Below are 24,771 nucleotides of genomic sequence, written 5' to 3' on the forward strand. Positions count from 1 at the left end.
GTTCCTAATAGATTGTTGGGGCTTGTAGAGCCTTGAATAAGGTTCTTAATAGATTGTTGGGGCTTGTAGAGCCTTGAATAAGGTTCTTAATAGATTGTTGGGGTTTGTAGAGCCTTGAATAAGGTTCCTAATAGATTGTTGGTGTTTGTAGAGCCTTGAATAAGGTTCCTAATAGATTGTTGGTGTTTGTAGAGCCTTGAATAAGGTTCCTAATAGATTGTTGGTGTTTGTAGAGCCTTGAATAAGGTTCCTAATAGATTGTTGGTGTTTGTAGAGCCTTGAATAAGGTTCCTAATAGATTGTTGGGGTTTGTAGAGCCTTGAATAAGGTTCTTAATAGATTGTTGGGGCTTGTAGAGCCTTGAATAAGGTTCTTAATAGATTGTTGGGGTTTGTAGAGCCTTGAATAAGGTTCTTAATAGATTGTTGGGGTTTGTAGAGCCTTGAATAAGGTTCTTAATAGATTGTTGGGGCTTGTAGAGCCTTGAATAAGGTTCCTAATAGATTGTTGGGGTTTGTAGAGCCTTGAATAAGGTTCTTAATAGATTGTTGGGGTTTGTAGAGCCTTGAATAAGGTTCTTAATAGATTGTTGGGGCTTGTAGAGCCTTGAATAAGGTTCTTAATAGATTGTTGGGGTTTGTAGAGCCTTGAATAAGGCTCTTAACACATTGCTGTGTGTATTAATTTCTTCTATAGGTGTTGCGAATATGTAAGGTAAATATTCTTATGTAAAATAAATATGCCTTTTGGTTATGGAGAAATAGGTTAAGTAGAAGAGAGAAAGGAAGATGAAGTGGATAGAATAGGAATTGGGAGTCCTGGTCCTAATTCCTCCTCTTCTCCTAGGCTTTCTCTCTGACCTTTATTTTTCTCTAGACATATCCATAAATAAAATGAGGAGACTTCTGTAACTCATAGAATTGTTTTGATTGGAAAAGTCCTCTAACATCATCAAGTCCAACCATTGACCCAACACCACCATGGCCACTAATCCATGTCCCAGAGTGCCACATCCACGTTTAGTACTGTGAGAATAAGTAGCATGAAAGTCACCCAGATGCTACATGGGTGATCTGTCTAATGATTACATCTAGGAGGAAAAAATAACCATATTGTCTCTTAATGATCTGTGTCAGTATCTAGATAAAGATGTTGAAAAGCCATCTGTGAACTGAAGTGCATTGTTCCAGTCCCAAACTGACTGCTGGGTTGAGGATTCTAGAAAGGAATTTTCATGAAGCATTGAATGTGCCCTTCATAAGATAAAATGTCTTTAAAACAGTTCTATTAGGTACAAACACCTAGAAACAGGCAGAATTCCTGTTCTTGTGTAGGTTTTGTTATATCTTGGCCTGTGCTTCACAGTGAGTCCTACCTGCTGCATTTCCTACCTTAGAGAACTGCTGCTGGGGAAGACCTTTCTTTGGGAGGGTTGATTGATACCAAGTTATGGTAACAGAATTCTTTTTTCTTCTGTTAAGATTCATCCTGGAGAGAAGCCATTTTTAATATTAGGTTTTTCATATGTGGATGCTTTCCTTGTTGGTGATGCTGTTGTCTTTTGTAAATATTTTGGGGTTTGTCTTTCTGCAGCTGAAATACAAAGAAGTGTATGAGAGGAATAAATCTCACTGCAATGTCAAAATCGATTCGGTTCATATTGAGACCCCAAGGCACAGTTACAAGCTGAACAGCAATGTGAGTCTGGTCTTGCTAACACTTTAATTTTATCATGGATAATGTTTGGGGCTGGCAATCATGAAATCATAGCATGGTGGGGGTTGGAAGGGACCTCTAGAGATTGAGTCCAACACCCCTGCCAAAGAAGGATCGCCTATGGCAGGTCACACAGGAACACATCCAGGTGGGTTTTGAAAGTCTTCAGAGAAGGAGACTCCACAGCCTCTCTGGGCAGCCTGCTCCAGGGCTCCAGCACCCTCACAATAAAGAAGATTCTCCTCATGTTGAGGTGAAACTTCCTGTGTTTCAGCTTATACCTGTTTTTCTTGTTCTATCACTGGGCACAACCAAAAAGAGACTGGCACCTTCATCCTGGCACCCACCCCTCAGATATTTATAGACATTAATAAGATTCCCTCTCAGTTTCCTCTTCTCCAGACTAAACACCCCCAGGTCTCTCAGTCTTCAGAGACCATCAGAAATTATTTTTAATTCCACTGAAAATTCTGAACTTAGACTCTGCTTCTAATTCTTATAGTGCTTGAACAAAATATATTTTATTTACTTCAAAATAGTCACTCTTGCAAGTTGTCCTTGAGCTCATTTGAGGTCCTTGTATGTCATGGAATCACAGAATGGTAGTGGTTGAAAGGGACCTCTGGAGAGTATCAAGTCCAGCCCCTATGCCAAGGCAGGGTCACCTGGAGAAGGTCACACAGGAACGTGCCCAGGCAGGTTTGGAATGACTCCAGAGATGGAGACTCCACCAACTCTTTGGGCAGTCTACTGTGTTGCACACTTACTGCTCCTCTAGATCCTCTGTTTTTCTGAAAGACACATGCTGCCCCAGAAACTCCCTGTGGTGATGTTCTTGTAAACAAAGCATGGAAAACTTTGTCCCAGCCCACTCTAGAAGGCTTGGTCTAGGTAACCTTTAAATGTCCTTTCCAACCCAAAGCATTCTAAGAAGTTTTCTCTTCTTGGTTGCCCAATATCCACTTCAGTTGGCAAGGAACTGAGAGCACTCAACCTTCTTCAAAGTCATGGTATCTTCCCAATCATTCATACTCCTTTCTCCACCTAGCAGTGGAAAAACTAGTGTGAATGGACTCAGTACACGATTCAGAGGACAGCTCTAGTCTGATGTAGATGCAGTTTCTTAGAATCATCAAAGGACAGAACTGTTGAGGTTGAAGAGACCTTTGAGATGATCAAGTTGTACCCCTCACCTAGAGCTCACAATCCCACCACTCATCTCTCTTCACCTAGCACAGACCAAAGAGAATTTGGACCTGTATGAATGTCAGGTGTAAAATACACAACTTCCATTTAACCCCTGGTTGGTTTTTCTTCTTGTTTCACTATCAACAGTTGGATTATAAGAAGAAATATGAAGCAGCCAAGGCCCACTGGCACTGGATTGCTGACAGGCCTGACTTTGTTCAAGCAGCCAAGTCATCTCTGCAGCAAAGTGATGTAAGAAAATCACAACCAACTGAACATTCCCTTTCCCCACAGCTGTTTTCAAAAGGTGGAAGACTTGAGCACTCTCTTTTATCTTTTCTTCCTGCAGTATGAATACAAACTGGACCGGGAATTCCTAAAGGGATGCAAGCTCTCTGTCACGGATGATAAAAACACAGTGTTGGCCTTAAATAATGCCATCCTGGCCAGTGATGTAAGGACTTGAGCACTCTTTATTTGTTCTACTAGGACTTTACCTACTAAATAAACTACTTGATTGGAAATAGGATTGGACTGAGAAAAGCTCTCCTCAGTCTCACTTTGTTATTGGGTTTATTTCATTGACAAACTGGCAAAATCTGAATAGATTCAGTCTTACAATGTCACTGGGTTGGGTCATGGATTAAATAGACATTCAAACTTAACATTCCTGAAAATCCTAGACCTTTGGTGTGTCTCTCCATTCCTGAAAGGGAAATACCTGGGGAAAAACAACAAAAAAGCTGCAGGCATAACAGAAAGTATCTTCAATAATCACTAATACTGTATTAATATCCAAGATATTACTTCATACCCAAGATATTACTAAATAACCAACATATTAATAAAATCCCCAGTGCAAGCTATAGGAATATATAGACTAGAATAAATTTATCAGAAATAGGTCAGAATATAGGATTTCTGCAAATTTTTTTTTGCACTAACAAAGCAAGCACAGCTCTAATAATGTCATTTAAGATTGATATTGCTTAAAATTATCTTTTCTTTCTGATAGATAAAATACAAAGAGAAGCACAACAAAGCTCGAGGAACCTACCACGTTGTTCCAGACACACCTCAGATCCTCCTGGCTAAGAATGTCAGCTCTCTGGTATCTGAGGTAAAACACTGGGGAGTTGTTTCATAGAATCATTAAGGTTGGAAAAGACCTCTAAGATCATCAAGCCCAACCATCAATCCAACACCTCCATGACCACCAGGCCATATGGAGGGAAGGGCTGGGGCTTGCATTGCTGTATTTTACCTGTTTCTTATTGTCTGCTTTCAGAACAAATACAAAGAACATAGCAAGAAGCAGCTTCCACATGGGTCTTTCACAACCCTGCCAGAGACAAGAGACACTGTTCATGTGAAAGAAGTGACCAAGAATGTCAGTGAGGTAGGAAACCCATCTACTATCTATGCTGAGATTGTCACCTGCTCCACGCTTTAGTTTGCATGCAACACATTCAGAATCTCATCATGAAATGTCCAATTATTTAAGATTAATTCCTCCCAGAATGAGGCTTTAACAGAGAACTAAACATGTTTTGTTGGGAATCTGTTGAAATATCCTGGAGAAAAGTGATAGATTGGAGTGTTAAGAGGTGCCCTTAATTCATTTTTTTTTCATAGAACACCATTTAAACACAAATCAAATAGCAAACTTTTGTAATCTAAAGTACATGTTATGACAAACAATGCATTTTTGAGACTGCCATGGGCAGGGACACCTCTCAACTAGATTCAGCTGCTCAAGGCATCATCCAACCCAGCCTTGAACACCCCCAGGGAGGAAGCATCGACAACCTCCCTGGGCCACCTGTTCCAGAGTCTCACCACCCTCCTACTGAAGAACTTCTTCCTAAGCTCCAGTCTAACCCTGCTCTCCCTCAGTTTCAAACCATTCCCCCTTGTCCTGTCTCTAGACACCCTTATGAAAAGTCCCTCTGCAGCCTCTCTGTGGGATCCCTTCAGGTATTGGATGGCAGCTCTAAGGTCACCCTGGTCTTCTCCAGGCTGAACAACCCCAGCACCCTCACCCTATCCTCATAGCAGAGGTTCTCCAGCCCTTGGATCATCTTTGTGGCTTCCTCTGGACTCACTCCAACAGCTCTGTGTCCTTCTTATGCTGGGGACACCAGAACTGGCTGCACTATTTGAGGTGGGATCTCACCAGAGCAGAGTAAAGGGGGAGAATCCCCTCTCTTGCCCTGCTGGCCACAGTCCTCTTGATGCATTCAGCACATGATTTGCCTTCTGGGGTGCAGGAGCCCACTGCTGGCTCATTGTGAGCTTCTTATCAATCAATACACCAAAGTCACTTTCTTCAGAGCCACTCTCAACCCACTCTGCACTCAGCCTGGATTTTAGTCTGGGATTGGCCAGACTCAGATGCATGTACCTTGATGTGAAATGAAACCATCACAAGTTACCCTTTTTGTTCTTAACAGACAAACTATAAGAAGAAGTTTGTGAAGGAGAAGGGCAAGTCTAATTACTCTGTCATGCTGGAGCCTCCTGAGGTGAAGCATGCCATGGAAGTTGCTAAAAACCAGAGTACAGTAAGTTTGTATTGTCTTTTTGTGAAGTAAGTAGCTTTGTGTTAGCAAATTCCTTCAGACTTACAGAATCCCAGCATCCCATGGGGCTTGGAAGGGACCCCTGGAGATCATCCAGTCCAATCCCTCTGCCTAGGCAGGGTCACCTAGAGAAGGTTGCACAGGAACATGTCCAGGTGGGTTTGGAATATCTCCAGAGATGGAGACTCCACCACCTCTTTGGGCACCCTACGCCAGTGCTCTGTCACCCTTAAATTAAGGAAGTTTAGAGGAAACTTCTTATGTTCCAGTTTGTGCCCATTACCCCTTGTCCTGTCACTGGGCAGCACTGAAAAAACCTTGGTCCCACCCTCCTGACCCCCAGCCTTTAAATACTGATCAGCACTGAGGAGCTCTCCCCTCAGTCTGCTCTTTCCCAGACTAATAGGACCAAATTTTTCAGTCGTTCCTCATAAGAGGGATGCTCCAGTCCCCTCAGCATCTTTGTAGCCTCCACTGGACTCTCTCCCAAGATTCTCTGATTCTCTTAAACTGAGGAGCCCAGAACTGGACCCAGTACTCCAGATGTGGCCTCACCAGGGCAGAGTAGAGGGGGAGGAGAACCTCCCTCAACCTGCTGCCAACACTGCTCTTGATGCACCCCAGGTGACCATTATTCTTCTTGGCCACAGCAGCACATTGCTGGTTACCTGCCATAAATCAAAACTCACATATTTCTGGGCTTCCTCCCAGCTTCCATGTTCAGAAAGATAAAGCTGCAAATATTTACAACTGTAAAATTGCCCTAAAATAAGAATTTCATCCAAATCCTATTTCTGCTTAATCACACGAATGGTTTAAACTATTCTGGTGTCAATCACATCTAATAGTTTTTTTTCCCATTCCTCCAAATACAGACAGAATTGCACATGCTTATTGCATCATTTCTAGCCAAACTAGACTCCTAAATCCATTCTTTGTGAAGTTATTGTAAAAATCACAGAATTATCACAGAAGGTTGGAGGGAACCTTCAAAGCTCATCTTGTCCACCTCCTCCTGCAGTCAGCAGGGACATCTCCATCTAGAGCAGGTTGTTCCTTGTGCATTTTCCCAGCAACATCACTGTGCCCTTGGGTACATTCCTCAGGAACAATCCTCAATCATTTTCTTTCCTCTGTCTGTCATCATGGATTAGGTTGAATACAAGAAAGATGCCAAGTCAAAGCTCCACTACACACCTATTGCAGATCGACCAGACATTAAGAAAGCAACTCAAGCTGCCAAGTTAATTAGTGACGTAAGTGAGTCTTATGTCTTCTGTGTCATTCCTTAGTGGTAATTTTACATTTAGATGCAACATAAGTAAAATAATTAAAGGGAATATCCTCCCTACTAAACTATATATTTTTTTTTTCTTATTAGATTGAGTATAAGAAACGTGGAGGAGCTGGCATTGGTGTAAGCATGCTGGGACGTCCAGATATTGAACTGGCAAAAGAGGTGTCCAAGCTAACAAGCCAGGTAATGACAAACTTGTGGTGACACTTGGAAGCAGGGAGAGAAGTGAGAGATCATGTAAATTTAGGGAGAAATCCTATTATTGGAATTGAAATGGTTACCCAGGGGATAAGAGTCTGTCTTGAAGTAAAAATTGAATCTCGATGCAAAGTGTTTTGTTGTTAAATAAACATTTCTGCTGACTTACTAAATGGCAGTCATGGAGGTATGGAATCTCCTTCAGCTGATGCCATGATGAGGTCTTTTCAATACTGAGGCTGAAGTGTTCACTGTGTTCTCTATTTTTAGCTTTCCTGGGTGTTGGCTTTAAAAGAAACAGCCTTTTACCTAACTCTTCTTACCCATCCTTTATAGAATCATTTTGGTTGGCAATGACCTTTAAGATCATCCAGTCCAACCATTCTCTAACTCTCCCCTGGCTGGTGCTAAACCATGGCCCTCAGCACCACATCTCTGCCTCATTTAAAAACCTCCAGGGCTGGGGATTCAACCACCTCCCTGAGGAGCCTGTTTCAGTGTTTGAGAACCCTTTTGAGTGTTTTTCTCATCTCCCCTGGTGCAACTTGAGGCCATTTCCTCTCTTATGAGGTGGATATTCTGAGGTGGGTTTTTTCCAGCCACTTTTTCTCCTTTGTACCTTTAAAAGACTCTTGTTTTGACATGAATATATCCATAGAAGCTTACTGACTTTTACACAACAATCATATTCTCCTCTGTGACCATTTTTCCCACCAGCACCTCAGTTTAACTTGGTTGTTTCTCAGCACTTGGTGCTTTAAACCCTGGGCTTGTTTCATTTCTGACCTTGCTTTCTTGGTACACATTATAGGCTGAATACATCAAACAACATATGAAAGGGCATGGAGCTGCATCTTATGATACCCCCTGGATGAGAACCTTTAAGAAAGCTAATATGCTAAGTAGTCATGTAAGATCATTTTAAGTGTCTCTTGCTTGCTTATTATCTTGTAATTCCAAGCTGTTAAAGGGTTTCTGTTGCAACAGTTGCACTGGATCTTGTTGTGTCCAAGGTGTTGATTGTGGAAAAACTTGTTAGATGTGACCTTTTTTGATGTTTGGGTTTTTTTTTTTTCCCTGATGGGCATTCTGTGGATGGAGAGGTTGTTTCAGACACACAAATGAAGCTTGAAATCTTACTATGCCCATCATAACGGTTTTGGAGCTCCCAGTCTTTGGAACTGAAGCTTGAAATGTTACTGTGCCCTTCATAATGGTTTTGGAGTTCCCAGTCTTTTGAATTGAAGCTTGAAATCTTACTATGCTTTTCATAATGCTTTTGGAGCTCCCAGTCTTTGGAATTGAAGCTTGGAATGCTGTTATGCCCTTCGTAATGCTTTTGGAGCTCCCAGTCTTTGGAATTGAAGCTTGGAATGTTGTTATGCCCTTCATAATGCTTTTGGAGCTCCCAGTCTTTGGAATTGAAGCTTGGAATGCTGTTATGCCCTTCATAATGCTTTTGGAGCTCCCAGTCTTTGGAATTGAAGCTTGGAATGTTGTTATGCCCTTCATAATGCTTTTGGAGCTCCCAGTCTTTGGAATTGAAGCTTGGAATGTTGTTATGCCCTTCATAAAGGTTTTGAAGCTTCAGTGTTTTTAATTGAAGTTTCCAATGCATTTATGAAACATCAAAACTCACCTTTTTCACCTCAAAAAAGTAAAACCAGACATAAAACTTGAGTTGGTGTTCCTGAAACTGCAAACATAGAAATTTCTGTTTCTGACAAACCTGGTGCTGGTATTTTCCAGTGCCCACTCATATCTTATGCATAACATTCACGTCCAAAGTTCATTCAACCTTCTGTTGAAAGTTCCTTTTAACTCTCCTGTTTCCATTGTGCTGGAGTGACAGCACAGAAGCATAGTGTGTGACTGAATCAGCCCCCAGAGCCTCTGAGAAGTGCACCTAGTGGTGATGTGAGGGGCACATAGCTGCTTCTATTTTTTTTCCATCTCTCCTGGTTTTTCCACATCTAGCCATGATTACTGCATGGAAGTGTTGCATGTCTGAATGTCAACCACTGTGGAAAACGAAGAATCTTTTTGGCAGAACCAAGGATTTTTATACTGAATTACTGAACTACAAGAAAAAGAAGAAACTAACGTTTATTCCTCTTGAGTGATGAGAACTTCCTTCTCCATGCTTTTGCTCCAGTGCTACCCACTTCTCCTTTTATAAACAGACTTCAAGATTGTGTTAATTCTGAGAGAAAATTAACCATTGTAGAGGCAGTAAGGGAGCAAAGAATAATTGTCATAATCTTTAGCTCTCTTTTTCTCTTCAATATTTCTGCTCTTCAAACTCTTTATAAAGCTTCTTTATGTCCGTTTTGTCCACGTGCCTTTTTGTCATTTGGATTTCACCTACCTGTCTGGCATGCTGGCTTTTGTTTTTGCATAGATGTTCCAATAAATTTTCTTCTAGGCTTAAAAAAAAAAAAGTGAACTCTTTGGCATGATGGGTTGATCTTGCTCCTATGCTGCATTGCTTGCAAAACTGAGGAGATTCCAGTATAGTCATGCTTGATTTTTAACTGGTGGGAGGTCAGAACCAATACTGAATCCTTATGTCAAAACAAAATGTGAATATCCTTTGTTTTGCAGCTGCTCTGACTTGGGGATTTGCTTGTTTCACTGTGTGCTTGATCTGAATGTTGCTGTGTTATGCAAAGCAAAAGAGCAGCAGTGGCAACAGCATGAGCCATGTGGTGCTGGATGGGCAAGAATGAGACAATGGATTTGAAGTGCAAAATGTGATGTAATTCAGCATTCAGTCATCTTTCTGCCTTTACTAATACAAAATGATCTGTTTGTGCCTATAATTGTCATCAAACCCTTTATCATGACTATCCTGTTCTTCACCTTAGTTATCAGTTCTCCAGTATCTTATTTCATTTCAGTTTTCACATGAATGATGCGTGGGAGCTCAGGTTTTTCTCTGAAGACCCATTCATTCTTTTTACTCATCAGCCACAGTACTATGTATTTCCTACATGCTTTTTAGAAGCATGATTTTGGTGCTGAACAAGATTAAATCCTTTCACAAAGACTGATGAGGTTGTTCAGTGCCTGTCCTTTAGAGCAGGGCTGGGGGTTGCCAGCTTATTTAGTACCAAATATGGGTTGGACTCAGTGATCTCTGAAGCTCCCTTCCAACCCCTAATGTACTGTGATACTGTGAAATATCTCTAAGGAAATGTGGATTGGTAAACAGAAAATGTTGCCTCACTTGTTTCCAGTCAAGGCAGAGAAAATACTGCAGAGAAAACATCACAACATCACAGGATGTTAGGGGTTGGAAGGGACCTTCGAAGATCATCCACTCCAAGCCCCCTGCCAGAGCAGGACCATAGAATCCAGCACAGGTCACACAGGAACACATCCAGATGGGGCTTGAAAGTCTCCAGAGAAGGAGACTCCACAACCTCTCTGGGCAGCCTGTTCCAGTGCTCTGTGAGCCTCACACTGAAGAAGTTCCTCCTCATGTTGAGGTGGAACCTCCTGTGCTGGAGTTTCTATCCATTGCCCCTTGTCCTATCCCAGGGTGCAAGTGAGTAGAGCCTGTCCCCTCCTTCTTGACCCCCAGCCCTCAGATATTTAGAAACATTTAAATCACCTCTCATGATAAATCCTCACCATTTTTATATTGATGTTTACTCTAATGGTGATGAGCATGATGCTAACTATGGAATCCATTTAGGTAAACCAGAACTTCACATTTAATACTTTGAGTTTCTCTTGCACTCCTCAGTAACTCCTCTGAAATAGTTTTATGCATCTCTGTTAACAGAAAATAATAACTCCAAAACATTCTCAGTGGAGCTATCCCCTTTGCAGGCTTACAAGAAATAGTGAGACATCAGCCTCTAGCTGCACTTGCAGCAGTTGGGATATGACAAGTCATGATGGATGAAGGACTTGCCCTCATTTAAGTCATTAACAAAACTAATTCCCCATCAATATTTCAGTGCCTCCAGCCTAGGACTACAGAATTATTGTGGCTTGCAGTGCTGTGGTTTACCCTGCTGCTGCTGCTGCTGCTGTGGTTTGGAAGTGTCACTAAGCCTCTAGTGTGATCTAACTGATAGTAATTAATTGTATCACTCTTCTGTTTGTCATCAGTAGCATCCTTCTTCCTCTCTGATGCATGCAGCACATGGGATATGTTTAACAGGATATATAAAAGTGTTTGATACATTACCATCTTCTGCTGCTCTGATGTCTTGAAGTAGTTTGGGAAGCTCTTATTTCTCCAACAACTATACCAAAAAAGTTCTTTTAAATACTCTTTGTCAGGTGTTTTTGGTAGGGTTTTGTTTGTTTGTTTGTTGTTTGTTTTTTTTCCCCTCTTTGAAATAGGGAATCTGTTATCTATGTGCAATTCCCAATAACAAAATTCCTCATCTCTCAGGGTCAGGATTTAGCTGTCTTTTGTCAACATCATTCACTTGACTTTATGTCAGTTGCTTTTCACCATGAGGAGATGTAACTTGAATGCAAAATTGCAGGTGGTGTTTTATAAATACAAATGTAGGTTCTCTTTTCACATCAGGTCACCCTAAAATTGCTTTTATTCCAGCAGATGCCTTCAAGTTGCTACAAGATTTGTTCTTCTGCTTCACATCAGCATTGCAGTAGGGTCTCTACCTTTTGCAGTCAAAAAAAAAGGAGTACTCAAGATCAAGAAGAGTTGTAACCCCTGGTTGCTTTTTTTTTTTTTTTTTCCTTAATTTAGGTGAAATACAAGGAGAACTTTGCCAAAGAGCTGGGTAAAAAGCCCAAATATGATTTGAAAGAGGCTAAAATCTACAAGACCATGAAAGATGCTCACAACATGGCTAGTGAGGTATGTTTAACTTCTGCTTTTCCCTAAGCAAAATTACAAATTTTCACATAAAGGAGGTCTTTTTTGTTAAAGGAATTTATGGATGCATTCAATGTGACAAGCTTTTCACAGCCTCTTTTTCTGAGGCTGTTTGTCACAGGATCACAGGATCACAGGATGTTAGGGGTTGGAAGGGACCTCCAGAGATCATCCAGTCCAACCCCCCTGCCAGAGCAGGACCATAGAATCCAGCATAGGTCACACAGGAACACATCCAGATGGGGCTGGAAAGTCTCCAGAGAAGGAGACTCCACAACCTCTCTGGGCAGCCTGTTCCAGTGCTCTGTGAGCCTCACACTGAAGAAGTTCCTCCTCATGTTGAGGTGGAACCTCCTGTGCTGGAGTTTCTCTCCATTGCCCCTTGTCCTATGCCAGGGTGCAAGTGAGCAGAGCCTGTCCCCTCCCTCTTGACCCCCAGCCCTCAGCTATTTATAGACATTGATTAAATCCCCTCTCAGGCTTCTCCTCTCCAGACTGAACAGCCCCAGGGCTCTCAGCCTCTCCTCACAGGGCAGTGCTCCAGTCCCTTCCTCATCCTGGTAGCTCTCTGTTGGACTCTCTCCAGCAGATCCCTGTCCTTCTTGAACTGGGCAGCCCAGAACTGGATGCAATATTCCAGGTGTGTTCTTTCTCCCCTGCAGGTGAAATACAAGGCAGATTTGAAGAAGCTTCATAAGCCTGTCACAGACATGTCTGGGTCCCTGATCATGAACCACGTCCTGAGCACGAGCCAGCTGGCCAGTACCGTAAGCTCACTCAGCCCAGCTCCAACTGCTTTTCCTATTACTATTGATCCCATTCCAAATTGATCTCTCCTAACTACTTCTGTAACACCTCCTCCCTCCCTTATTCCTGGGCCATCACCTGGTAGTGATCTCTTCCTCTACTTTCTAATGAGTCTTTCCTAGTTAACAGCCACTTTGCCACATTTATCCTCTGGGAAGTGAAATCTTTATTAGCTGTCAGACTGCTAATATTTTAAATCCTCTAATAATTTTTGATGAACTGATTCTTTATTACATTTTAACTGATTGTTTTACACTAACAAACCTCATTTTCTTCTTTCTACTTTTTTTTTTTCCTTGCTTACTACGCTTAAAATGACTTTTTTTTTGGTCTGTTTTTTTTTTTCCCACATTTATGTTTAACTTCCCCTTGTTGTAGATGTACAGACTCATGCTTAACAAATTACCTGATAATTTTACTGAGAAAAGACAAAAATCAATATTGCCTGGTACAGCCTTTTGATGTATTCATTGTTTTCTTTTTTTTTTCTTTTTTTCTTTTTTTTTTTTCAATCCTGGCTTTGAAAAAAGTCTCCTTTGCATTCAAAATGGTCAGAAAAAAAAAATACAACTTCACCCACCTCTTGAGAAGTGCTGTCTGATATTGGGTGTTAAACTTCTTGGTTTTGTTTTGCTTTTTCTCTTTCTAATTTCTCTTTGATATTCCATTGAAGTGTTGGCATTGATTGGACCCACGAAGTAAATTTGCTGAGGGATTATTTCTTTAATTTTAATTTTTTTTTTTGGATTGAGATGATTTTTGACACCTTCCCTTCAGTACCAGTACAAGAAGCAGTATGAGAAGAGTAAGGGTCACTACCATGTGGTGCCAGATAATCTTGAGCAGGTTCATCTAAGGGAGGCATCAGAACTACAGAGCCACGTAAGTTGGTTGTGTGTTTCTCCTCATCCCACTCACCCAGTCCCACTCTCCAGCACTGGAGTCACCCTAGCAAATTCTCCAGGATTTAACAGTCTCTCTGCCCATCTGCTTTATAAACACCTGAATCAAGCAGAAATATTTGCACCTCTGCAGGTTTAGAACACACATAAAACACCTGTAGGACTCCTTCATTCCAGAGCAGATCCCAAAGAGAGTTATGTCTGCTGTATGTGGATCTCTTTACACAATATAACACATTTACCAAGGTGACTTCCTCTAGAGCTTGGAATCACAGGAACTGAAAATTGAAAGAAGTCATTGCTGACATTATATTTTCAACTGCTTTATCCATTCTAACCTCAAGGAGACCTCTTGTCACCCTTATTCTGCAATCCAAAATGGTTTTAACCAAAACAATGCCGACTGCTGCTATTAAAAGTGCCTGGTATTTTAACCCTCTGGAATACAGCAAATGGTGAATCATTCCAGGGAAACTCATACTCTGATTTGGTCTCTAATTCTTCTTGTTCCTGGTTCTATTCCAAGAATTTTTTAGCAGTAAACAAGGAAAAAATACTGCCAGAACACAAAGTTACTGCTCTGCTGCCTGGCGCAGAGAGCAAAAAGGTTTCCCAGGAAGGAAAATGGTTGTTAAGCAGTTTATAGTTCAAGTCACTCCTTGTTGCCCCACTTTGAGATCAGGATCTGTCTCAGCCAAAGACATGCAGCAGGCTGGAAATGGATGCCTTAAAGGCTGGATACTGTAACTTAAAGCACAAATATCTTCCTTGTGGACATTTAACTTAAAGCAAGAATGTCTTCTTCCATGTGGACATTTAACTTCCTGGACACTCTTGCACAGAATTAGATAGATTTAGCAAGTGGCTGAATTCTATCTTTTCAATCCCTGCTGGTAACACTCCGGTGATCCATTAACATGTAACTGGTCATGAGCAGCCTGAGTCCCTTCAAGTTAGATTTCTACAGCTACCTATCTTCCTCCTTGTGCTCAGTAAATTCCTCACATGTGAGCTGACACTGCAACAGGAAATTAATCCATGGAATTTTAGGTAACGCACATTTTGCTACAAGCCTGACCTTTGATTTTGCATTTTATGGTCAATAATATGGATCTGAGGAAGGTAAACACTATTAGATGCTCACTTTTTTTACCACAGATCATAGAATCATAGAATGGTTTGGGTTGGAGAGGACCTCCAAAGGTCATCTAGTCCAACCCCCAACCCCTCCAACTGTTAAGCAAAGTAGGCACACAGAGTTGGTTCTTTGATTATTTAGGAGAGTAACCTTTTTGATAGTTAAGGAGTTGGTTCTTTGATTATTTAGGAGGGTCATCTTTTTGATAGTTAAGGAGTTGGTTCTTTGATTATTTAGGAGGGTAACTTTTTTTTTTTTGTCCTTCTCAGGTGAAATACAAAGAAAAGTATGAGAAGGAAAAAGGAAAACCTATGCTGGACTTCGAAACTCCAACATACCTTACTGCAAAGGAATCTCAACTCATGCAGAGTGAGGTATGGATAAAATCAATACTAAAGAGACAAAAATACCCTTTAGATTTATGCTTTGATAGTTAAGCTTCCACAGTGATTGAGTTAAGCAATTCTACTTGCATCTCATGCATGCTGACAGACTGGGAAAATGATAGCTGTATCACATTTGTTTCTGTTGGTCATGAAATACTATGTTTAAAATTCAAAAAGCTTTCTTGTGTCACAACCAAGTGTGTATTATCTGTCAGTTTTCATCAGGAAGCTATAACTAAAGGAAGCTGAAGCAAATCTTGGTGTCTTCAGAAGAAATATTATATGAGATATACCTCACTTCAAACTTTTGCACATGAGCGTAGCATGTGTCTTATCACAGTCCACCAAAAGTTATTCTTTTCACCTCAGAAAGCTCTTTTTGAGAAATCCATTTATTTCCTGTTTGTCTCTATTGTCATATCATTCTTCACTGACCTGTCATTCTATTTTCTCCAGCAGTTGGGATTTTTTTTTTGTTGTTTCTGTTTATTTGAAGCATAATCTTGTTCTGTCCCAGATGAAAGCTTATAGAGGCTGAAAAACAGTTGTATAGAGACATTAATCATCGTGAGTCCACTGAAAGTTTTCTCTGCATAAAAGAAAATAAGTAGAAAAAAAATATTTAAAATAAGGCAGCATCAGGTTCTATTTCCATTGAATGTAATGAGCTTATTCATGGCCCTCAGTAGAAACAGGATTTATTGCCTTAGGTGCCTAAGGCACTGACTGCAGCAGGTTGTCAATGTGACATTAATGCCAAACCACTGCTCCATCCTCCCAGCAGTTTTCCACATCATGAATGTAATAAACATTTTGCTATTTTGCTTTTTTGTCTTCTTACTCTCATTAGAAAGAATATAAGAAGGACTTTGAAGAGTCCATTAAGGGCAGGAACCTTACTGGCTTGGAGATTACACCATCCTTATTACATGTCAAATATGCAACCAAAATAGCAAGCGAGGTAGCAGTTATTCTGTGCTTATTGCCTCTCTCAAGTGAAATAATTCCACTAAGTATCCTCAGCAGCATTTCTTTTTCACTCCTTCCCTTTTCCTAACCATTCCCATCAAGCATGCTTACATCCTTTCTGTGTTGTGCTCTGATTTGTCGTGTTCATTATTTCATTGTCTGTTAACTGTGTTCATATTGACTCTGACATCCATCAGCCTAACTGTTCCATAGCAGGGTGTGTGTGCCTTTGGAATTTCTCTTGAACAATAATTGTTCTCTGGCAGTTCTTCTATAACCCTGGATGACATTCTTTGGTGTTTGGGAAAAAAAAATTCCTTTTTCTTCTGGAATTTTTTTTTCTTTCTCTCTTTCTTCTTTGCAACAAAACTGCAGAGTGCAGAACTTTCTTTAGTCTGGCTTTGCAGCTTTCGTGTTCTTTCTTCTGCAGAAAGAGTACAGGAAGGATCTGGAGGAAGGTGTCAAAGGTAAAGGACTAACAGCTTTAGAGGAGACTCCAGACATGTTAAGAGCGAAGAATGCAACTCAAATCCTGAATGAGGTATGTCACACAATCACAGTATGGTAGGGGTTGGAAGGGACCTGTGGAGATCATTGAGTCTAACCCCTCTGTCAAGGCAGGGTCACCTAGAGAGAGTCACACAGGAACACATCCAGGAGGCTTTTGAAGGTCTCCAGAGATGGAGACTCCACCACCCCTCTGGCCAGCCTGTTCCAGGGCTCTGTCACCCTCAAATTCAAAAAGTTCCTCCTCATGTTTAGATGGAACTTCTTATGGTCAAGTTTGTGCCCATTACCCCTTGTCCTGTCACTGGGCACCACTGGTCGCATCCTCCTGACTCCCACCCTTTCAGTATTGATCAGCATTGATGAGATTCCCTCCTCAGTCTTCTCTTTCCCAGACTAAAAAGCCCCAATTCTCTCAGTCTTCCCTCATCAGAGACATGTTGCAGTGCCCTCAGCATCTTTGTAGCCCTTTTTCTGTACCCTCACCAGCAAGTTCCTGACCTTGTTGAACTGTGGAGTCTAGAACTGGACCCAGAACTCCAAATCAGACCTCACCAGGGAAGAGTAGAGGAAGAGAACCTCCCTTGACCTGATGGCCACACTTCTCTTCATGTACCCCAAGATGCCTTCTTGGCCACAAGGGCACATTGATGGCTCATGGTCATCCTGTTGGCCACCAGGATTCCCAGGTCCTTTTCCCCAGTGCTACTCTCCAACCCATCAGCCTCCAGCTTGTTTGGATCCATGGAGTTGTATCAAAAGCTATTTGGGAAATACCTGAGAGGACGTAAAAGCCTCCAGCTGTTAGAAGCTGTGTAACACCCATGGGAGCTTTGTCATTCCCTGAATCAGGCTGAAAGCTGAAAAAAAAATGAACTTTTTAATGTCACTTAATGATTTGGCTTCCTAACAAAATACTCTTGAGATAAACACTCTTACTGACAACAGCATTTTGTACTCAGAGATTTTTGAGTTCTTCACCAAGCCTGGATTTTATTACCAGGCCAAATTCAGCAGAGTGGGCATAGAGGAATATGAATTCTATTGATTTACAGAAGATAAACATTTTAGCCTTGGTGGAAGATCTCTTTGGGAAGAGTGGCTGCTGCTGATATTAAGGATGGTATTAAACCCAAAATGACATAATTTGTGTGATTACTTGTGAGCTAATGTTAGTATTCCTATTTTCTGTGTGGTCCTGAAACAATCTGAAGCTGGTGTTAGATTCCCTTTGTCAAAGTATCTATTTGCTGTCTTCATCTGCAGAAAGAGTACAAAAAAGCCTTGGAATTAGAAATCAAAGGCAAAGGGCTGACAGAACTGGCTTTGGAGACACCAGATTTTGTGAGAGCAAAGAATGCCACTGACATTGCCAGCCAGGTCTGTATGAATATCATCATCTGATGTCCTCTTTAAAGGGACATTTATTAATGTGTTTTTTTCTATTTACATGAAATGAAAATTGATGTCCACCTAAGATTTAGGCATCTAAATGTGAACTTTCCCCAACAGATCAAATACAAACAGCTGGCAGAAATGGAGAAAGCCAACTTCACCAGTGTGGTTGATACTCCAGAGATTGTTCATGCCCAGCAGGTCAAGGACCTCTCCAGCCAGGTATCTTGAGTAAAGCAATTGAATCATTATTCATGTGGCAACCTTGAGGGGATCACAGAATCCCAGCATGCTGGAGGTTGGAAGGGACATCTGGAGATCATCCAGTCAAACCCTCCTGCTAAAGCAGGAATACCCACAGCAGCTTGCCCAGGATCACAATGGCTAGGTGGCTTTGGAAGGTCTCCAGAGAAGGAGACTCCACAACCTCTCTGGGCAGCCTGCTCCAGGCTCCACCACCCTCACACCAAGGAATTTTCTTCTCACCTTCAGATGGAACCTCCTGGGTTCCAGTTTGTGCCCATTGCTCCTTGTCTTTTCACTGGGCACCACTGACAAGAGTTGGGATACTAACTTGGAGCACCTGAAAAACTGCCTGTCCCAACATTCAGGTGTCAGACCAGAAAACCAAATCTTTCTAGAGCTGTAATGTGTCATCTCTTACTCTGAAATTCCATTTCAATATAGAAAGGAGTTAATTTTTAGACTGGATCAATAATTCCTATTGCTTTTGCAGTATCGATTTTGTTCTAAGCAGATTTAGCTTAATTTTCCTACTGCTTAATAACTTTAATGTTTAAAAGAAACCTTACACAGAGAGGTATCATCTGAATTTATAACCAAGGAGTACTCACATTTCATAAAATCACAGAATGGATTGGGTTGGAAAGGACTTTGAAGATCATCCAGTTCCAAACCCCTGCCATGGGCAGGGACATCTTCCTCTACATCAGATTGCTCAAGGCCTCATCCAGCCTGGCCTTGAACACCTCTAGGGAAGGGGCATCCACAACCTCCTTGGGCAGTTTCCATAAGGATGGGCATCATGCAACAAGGGGCAACGTCAGAATATTTTGTATTAATTGATTGTATTTTGTATTTTCCATCAGAAAAAGTATAAGGAAGATGCAGAAAAGACTATGCCATATTATGTGCCTGTGGCAGACACTCCAGAAATGCAGAGAGTCCGTGAGAATCAGAAGAACTTCAGCACAGTAAGTAGAGAAATAATAACCATCATCAGTATCCAGAAAACAAAAAAAAAGAAAAATATTCAGCTTTTTTTCATTTCATAAGATCTCTATAGCAGACTCTGATCCCATCCAGGCTGCCTTTATATCCTCAGGGAGCTTCAGTTACAGGTTTTGCTATGTCTGCTGCAGCCCACTTAGGCATTATTCACAGATTTAGGTTGCATCAGGGATCCTCAAAGCTCATCTTGCCCAACTGCCCTGAAGTCAGCAGGGACACCTCCAACTACATCAGGCTGGGCAACCTCTTCCAGTGTTTCACCACCCTCATTGTAAAGAACTTCTTCCTAAATCTCCCCTGCTCCAGTTACAAACTGTTGGACCTCATCCTATCACCACAGGCCCTTCCAAACAGTCCCTCCCCAGCCTTCCTGTAGGTCCTCTTCAGATACTGAAATGTAGTTCTAAGGTCTCTCTGGAGGTCTCTGTTCTCCAGGCTGAACAGCCTCAACTCTTTCAGCCTGTCCCCAGAGCAGAGGTGCTCCAGCCCTCTGATCATCTCTGTAGCCTCCTCTGGACCTGCTCCAGCAGGTTCATGTCCTTGTGTTGGTGGCCCCATAGCTGGACATGGTAGTCTAGGTGAGGTCTGAGCAGAGCAGAGCTGCAGAATCCCCTCTCTCCATCTGCTGGCCACACTGCTTTTGGTGCAGCCCAGAATGCCATTGGCCTTCTGGACTGCAAGTGCTCACTGCTGGCTCATGTCCAGCTTCTCACCCACCAGCACCCCCAAGTCCTTCTCTGCAGGGTTGCTCTCAATCTCATCACACTGGATTGATATTGAGAATCGCCCCAACCTATGTGCAGGACCTTGCCTTTTGTTTTATAGAACCTTATGAACTTCTCCTGAGTCCACTTCTCCAGCTTGCCCAGGTCCCTCTGAATGGCAGATATCATGCAGGGATCCAAAAACATTCTAAAATTTTCTTGAGGACAAACCTTTCTGCGGCAGTATTTTAACAATTCCTTTGCCAAGTGATAGAGAATCATAGGGATGGTCTGGGTTGGAAGAACCTCTGAAGGTCATCTATTCCAACCCCCTCTGCACTCAGCAGGGACATCCTCAACTAGATCAGGTTGCCCAGAGCCCTCACCTTGAGTTTCTCCAGGGATGGGACCTCAACTACGTCCCTGGGCAACTTGTTCCAGTGTTCCACTACCCTCATGGTAAAGAACTTGATCCTTACAGAAGTTGGTTGTGGGACTACCTGCAAGCCTGTATGGTCAGTGACAACTCCAATCTGACCTGAAATCCTTAACTTTCATTATTGAGACTGAAGTGATTTAGGATACAACCTGGCAGGATATTGTAATGAATCTAGCTAAGGCCCTCCTATTACTAATTTAAATGAGAATATTTAATGGCACCTCTTGCTATCACTAACAGTGCTGTTAAAAATCACCTCCTCGTGAGATCTGCTTGAAAAGAATCGATTTTTTTTGACTCATCTTGCCAGAGAACTGAGTTCACGATTTGACTTTTAACTTTTCCAACAGCTTCAGTACCAGTGGGACCTCCAGAACAGTAAAGGCAAAGTCACAGTTGTACAAGACACCCCAGAAATGCTGCGTGTGAAGGAAAACCAGAAGAATTTCAGCTCGGTAGGAGTCATTTTCTAGTTTCTCAGTAAAAGAAACTCAAAATAATTACAGTTTAACATGTTGAACAGACAAAAATATTTCTCTTATTGCAGGTACTTATGTTCTTGATCTACCTAATGTACTTTTTCAAGCAAAATTAATTTTATTCTAAATAGATTTAGTTGGGTTTTGCTACCCCTTTTTATCTGCTGTTTTTTCCTACCCCTTTTTATCTGCTGGTTTTTGCTACCCCTTTTTATCTGCTGGTTTTTGCTACCCCTTTTTTATCTGCTGGTTTTTCCTACCCCTTTTTATCTGCTGCTTTTTTGCTACCCCTTTTCATCTGCTGCTTTTTGCTACCCTTTTTTATCTGCCGTATTTTTGCTACCCCATTTTGTATCTGCTCATTTTTGCTGTCTCTTTTCCTCTGCTGTTTTTTTGCTACCCCTGTTTCTCTGCTGATTTTTGCTACCCATTTTTCTCTGCTGGGTTTTGCTACCCCTTTTTCTCTGCTGGGTTTTGCTACCCCTTTTTCTCTGCTGGGTTTTTGCTACCCCTTTTTCTCTGCTGGGTTTTTGCTACCCCTTTTTCTCTGCTGCTTTTGCTAACCCCTTTCTCTAGTGGTTTTTGCTACCCATTTTTACCTGCTGGATTTTGCTACCCCTTTCTCTCTGATGGGTTTTGCTACCCCTTTCTCTCTGCTGGTTTTCCCTACCCCTTTTTATCTGCTGGGTTTTTTTTGTCCAGTGCTCTGATTGTGCTCTCTCATGTATACATAGCTGGAATGTAGTTTAAAACAATCAATCCTGTCCGTAAATTGCTATTCCTGGTATGTTATTTTATTTTTGTCCTGTTTCCATGCAAGTTGTGTATTATTGTTGTGTTGCAACTGTTGTCTTACAGTGAAATGTGAAGTGTCTGCTTGAGTTGCTTCACCTTCTATATGTCAGGATGAAGTGCCTCAAGTCTGCTCTATCATTTGGCCACTAACATCATTAGCATAAAGAGTAACTGAGTGGAAACCATTTGTGTAAAACACAAGCACAGAATCATTAAGGTTGGAGAAGATCTCTAGGATCACCAAGTCCAACCTTCTACCCAGCACCTCCATGACTGTCATGGGTTGAGTTGAATCTGCTGCTGCTGCTATTCAGTAGCATTCTGCTGTCAGGCCAGCTTCAAAGTGACAGCAGCAGATTCAACTCAACCCATGGCAAGAAGCATTAGAAAGAAATAAATATAATAGTAAATATGATAATAAATATAATTTAAACAAATTAGAACAAGAGTAGCACATAAAACCAAGCACTTTTGATATTCCACTTACAAATTATTCCTGCAAATACCAATGGTCAGCCCTTGTTTGCACAAATGGACACACCTCTGACAGGCGACAAGGCAGTGACTGGAGATGATCCTCTGAGCTTCGCTGCTCAGTACAGATCACTGTCAGGAGCCTGTATTTGCTCTCTAGAAGAAATAATGCTGTGTTCTGTATGCTTAACCTTGTTGTCTTCATTCTAAATATTAAGATTTTATATAAAGAAGATACTGGACCTGGAACTACTATTGAAAAGACCCCAGAGATGCAGAGAGTTAAACGAACCCAGGATGCAATCAGCTCGGTACAAAACAATTGACTTTTAATACTCTACCAGTGCTAATTCAACATGAAATAGTTTTTGGTGTTGGTTTTTTTTTCCTCCCCCCTTCTCTTCTTTCTTTACATGCTGCTAACAGTAGTTTGGCAATAATCCATCCAACTAAGTGTTACCTTCTAAACCTTTCTGCCTCTTCTTGTACTTAAACAGTAATCTTTCTAATGATTCACATCCAATTTATTACTTACAATCCATTTCTAAAACATGAAAGCTCTTGCCAGCATTTTAACCTCACCCCAAACACAGTTTATTAAGGGCAGGATCAAAGAATCATTTAGATTGGAAGGAACCTCTAGAGATATCTTCTTCAAATAGAATCAGCTAGAATAGTTTGCCCAAGACCATGTCCAGCTGAGTTTCGAATATCTCAAAGGATGAAGACTCCACAATCTCTCCAGGCAGCTTGCTCCACTGTCTGGCCACCTCCACAGCTCAGGAGTGTTTTCCTGTGTTCAGATTTGAATCTTCTGTGTTTTGATTCGTGCTCATCACCTATTGTCCAGCCAACTGAGCACTGCTAGCAGTGGCTCCCTCTTTGTTCCTCTGTGCAGCATAATGCTCGGGTCTATCAGCCACTCTTTCTAGTTTAGTGTCACCTGAAGGCTTGCTGAGGGTATGCTCTGTCCCTTCATCCAGGTCACTAATAAGGATGTTAAACACTATTGGCCCCATTATTGACCTGGGGTGGGTACAGCACTGGTGACTTGCTTCCAAGCAGCCCTCGTGCCACTGATCACAATGCTCTGGGCCTGATTGTTCAGCTGGTTTTCAGTCTGTCTCACTGTGCACTTACCTAACCCTCCTCTGTTAGCTTGTCTGTGAGGATGCCAAGGCGGACAGTGTCCAAAGCCTTACTAAAGCATGTCTCAGAAAGATTTTCTATCCTACCAAAAAAGCTCTAACACTCTAAAATTGGAATAACTGTATGTATCCCTTTTGAAATGGAAGTATTTTTTCATGCTTCTTTTGATTACTGACATAATTTTAGTCCTGGAAGTCACCAATAGTTCAGCTTTTTGTTTCACAGAATGTTAAATATGTTCTTCTGAGGTACTGTTTTTGTTGTTGTGATGCTAAAGTAGAAATGCAAATAACACTTGAATTGTTCAAATGATGTATGACACCCTCCCACCTCTGAGTATGATGGATTTTCACAAATACAACCTCTTCTTTCATGGATAGAAGGACCAAATGTAATCAAGCTCAAAGGTATTTACACCTGGTTTTAGGAAACCCTTTGAGGGAAGTGCTGTTCATCTCATCACCAGCTAAGTTTGACTTCTAACAGACTGCTTGTAAAGATAATGAGCTCTTTGCTCCTGGTGAAGCCAATGAGATCTTCTACATTTTCAGTCTCCATGAGACCTTCTGTATTTTCAGTCTCCACGAGAGACCTTCTACATTTTCAGTCTCCACGAGATCAGGATCACAGAATCACAGAATTGTCAGGGTTGGAAGGGACCTCAAAGATCACCCAGTTCCAACCCCCCTGCCTCACACTAGATCAGGTTGCTCAGAGCCACATCCAGCCTGGCCTTAAAAACTTCTAGAGATGAGGCTTCCGCCACCTCCCTGGGCAACCTGTGCCAGTGTCTCACCACCTGCATGGTGAAGAACTTCTTCCTAACATCCAGTCTGAACCTACCCACTTCTAGTTTTGCTCCATTCCCCCTAGTGTCCTATCACTACCTGACACCCTAAAAAGTCCCTCACCTTCTTGTAGCCCCCTTCAGATGCTGGAAGGCCACAATAAGGTCTCCTCGGAGCCTTCTTTTCTCCAGACTGAATAACCCCAACTCTCTCAGTCTGTCTCCATGGGAGAGGTGCTCCAGCCCTCTGATCATCTGATATTGCTCTACACCTAGCCACAAATTAATCAAGGTTATTTCGGTGCCCTTATGCTAAGATTTCCAAAAATTACTTCAAATTTTTATATCCCCCTTTTTTACCCCCCAACTCAGTACAAGAAAACTTGAAATGGTTCAGTTATTTTAAATCAAGAGGTTTGCTCTTGCTGGAATTAAGCTCTTGGGAGACATCAGATACTCAAATGTTAAGTTTCAGTTGAAAAATTCTGCTCAAAACCCCCCTGTTTTTTGGTTGTTTTTTTTTTTTACCTGAAGATGAGTTCTTCTTAGTGCTTTGTAGAAATGTGGAAGAGTTGTCTATTAGATAATTCTGTGAGAAAGTTACTGGAGGATTTCCTTTGACCAGAATAAGTCTGAATGAGCGTGTGAAGGATCTTTGTTTCTTTGTTCCTGTAACTGGTTGCTCACACCTGCCTCAGCTGAGCTTTAACCTCAACCCATTGACTTTTTCCTACCATCTGTGCC

The 24,771-nt window shown here is 41.6% G+C and overlaps 1 protein-coding gene across 1 annotated transcript in view; it reads left to right on the forward strand.

Moving 5' to 3' along the window:
• NEB (nebulin) overlaps nt 1-24,771 on the forward strand; it is a 149,868-nt gene that overhangs the window by 104,066 nt on the left and 21,031 nt on the right. Inside the window, exons 113-131 of the mRNA XM_054380962.1 lie at nt 1,594-1,698; nt 3,052-3,156; nt 3,254-3,358; nt 3,920-4,024; nt 4,193-4,303; nt 5,358-5,468; nt 6,641-6,742; nt 6,868-6,966; nt 11,717-11,827; nt 12,508-12,612; nt 13,430-13,534; nt 14,962-15,066; nt 15,929-16,039; nt 16,478-16,588; nt 17,821-17,934; nt 18,067-18,171; nt 19,059-19,163; nt 20,694-20,798; nt 22,310-22,402. Of these exons, the coding sequence (XP_054236937.1) occupies nt 1,594-1,698; nt 3,052-3,156; nt 3,254-3,358; nt 3,920-4,024; nt 4,193-4,303; nt 5,358-5,468; nt 6,641-6,742; nt 6,868-6,966; nt 11,717-11,827; nt 12,508-12,612; nt 13,430-13,534; nt 14,962-15,066; nt 15,929-16,039; nt 16,478-16,588; nt 17,821-17,934; nt 18,067-18,171; nt 19,059-19,163; nt 20,694-20,798; nt 22,310-22,402 (2,013 nt within the window). The remainder of the gene's footprint in view (nt 1-1,593; nt 1,699-3,051; nt 3,157-3,253; nt 3,359-3,919; nt 4,025-4,192; nt 4,304-5,357; nt 5,469-6,640; nt 6,743-6,867; nt 6,967-11,716; nt 11,828-12,507; nt 12,613-13,429; nt 13,535-14,961; nt 15,067-15,928; nt 16,040-16,477; nt 16,589-17,820; nt 17,935-18,066; nt 18,172-19,058; nt 19,164-20,693; nt 20,799-22,309; nt 22,403-24,771) is intronic.

The sequence above is a fragment of the Indicator indicator genome, chromosome 5, assembly GCF_027791375.1.
Source record: "Indicator indicator isolate 239-I01 chromosome 5, UM_Iind_1.1, whole genome shotgun sequence".
NCBI lineage: Eukaryota > Metazoa > Chordata > Aves > Piciformes > Indicatoridae > Indicator > Indicator indicator.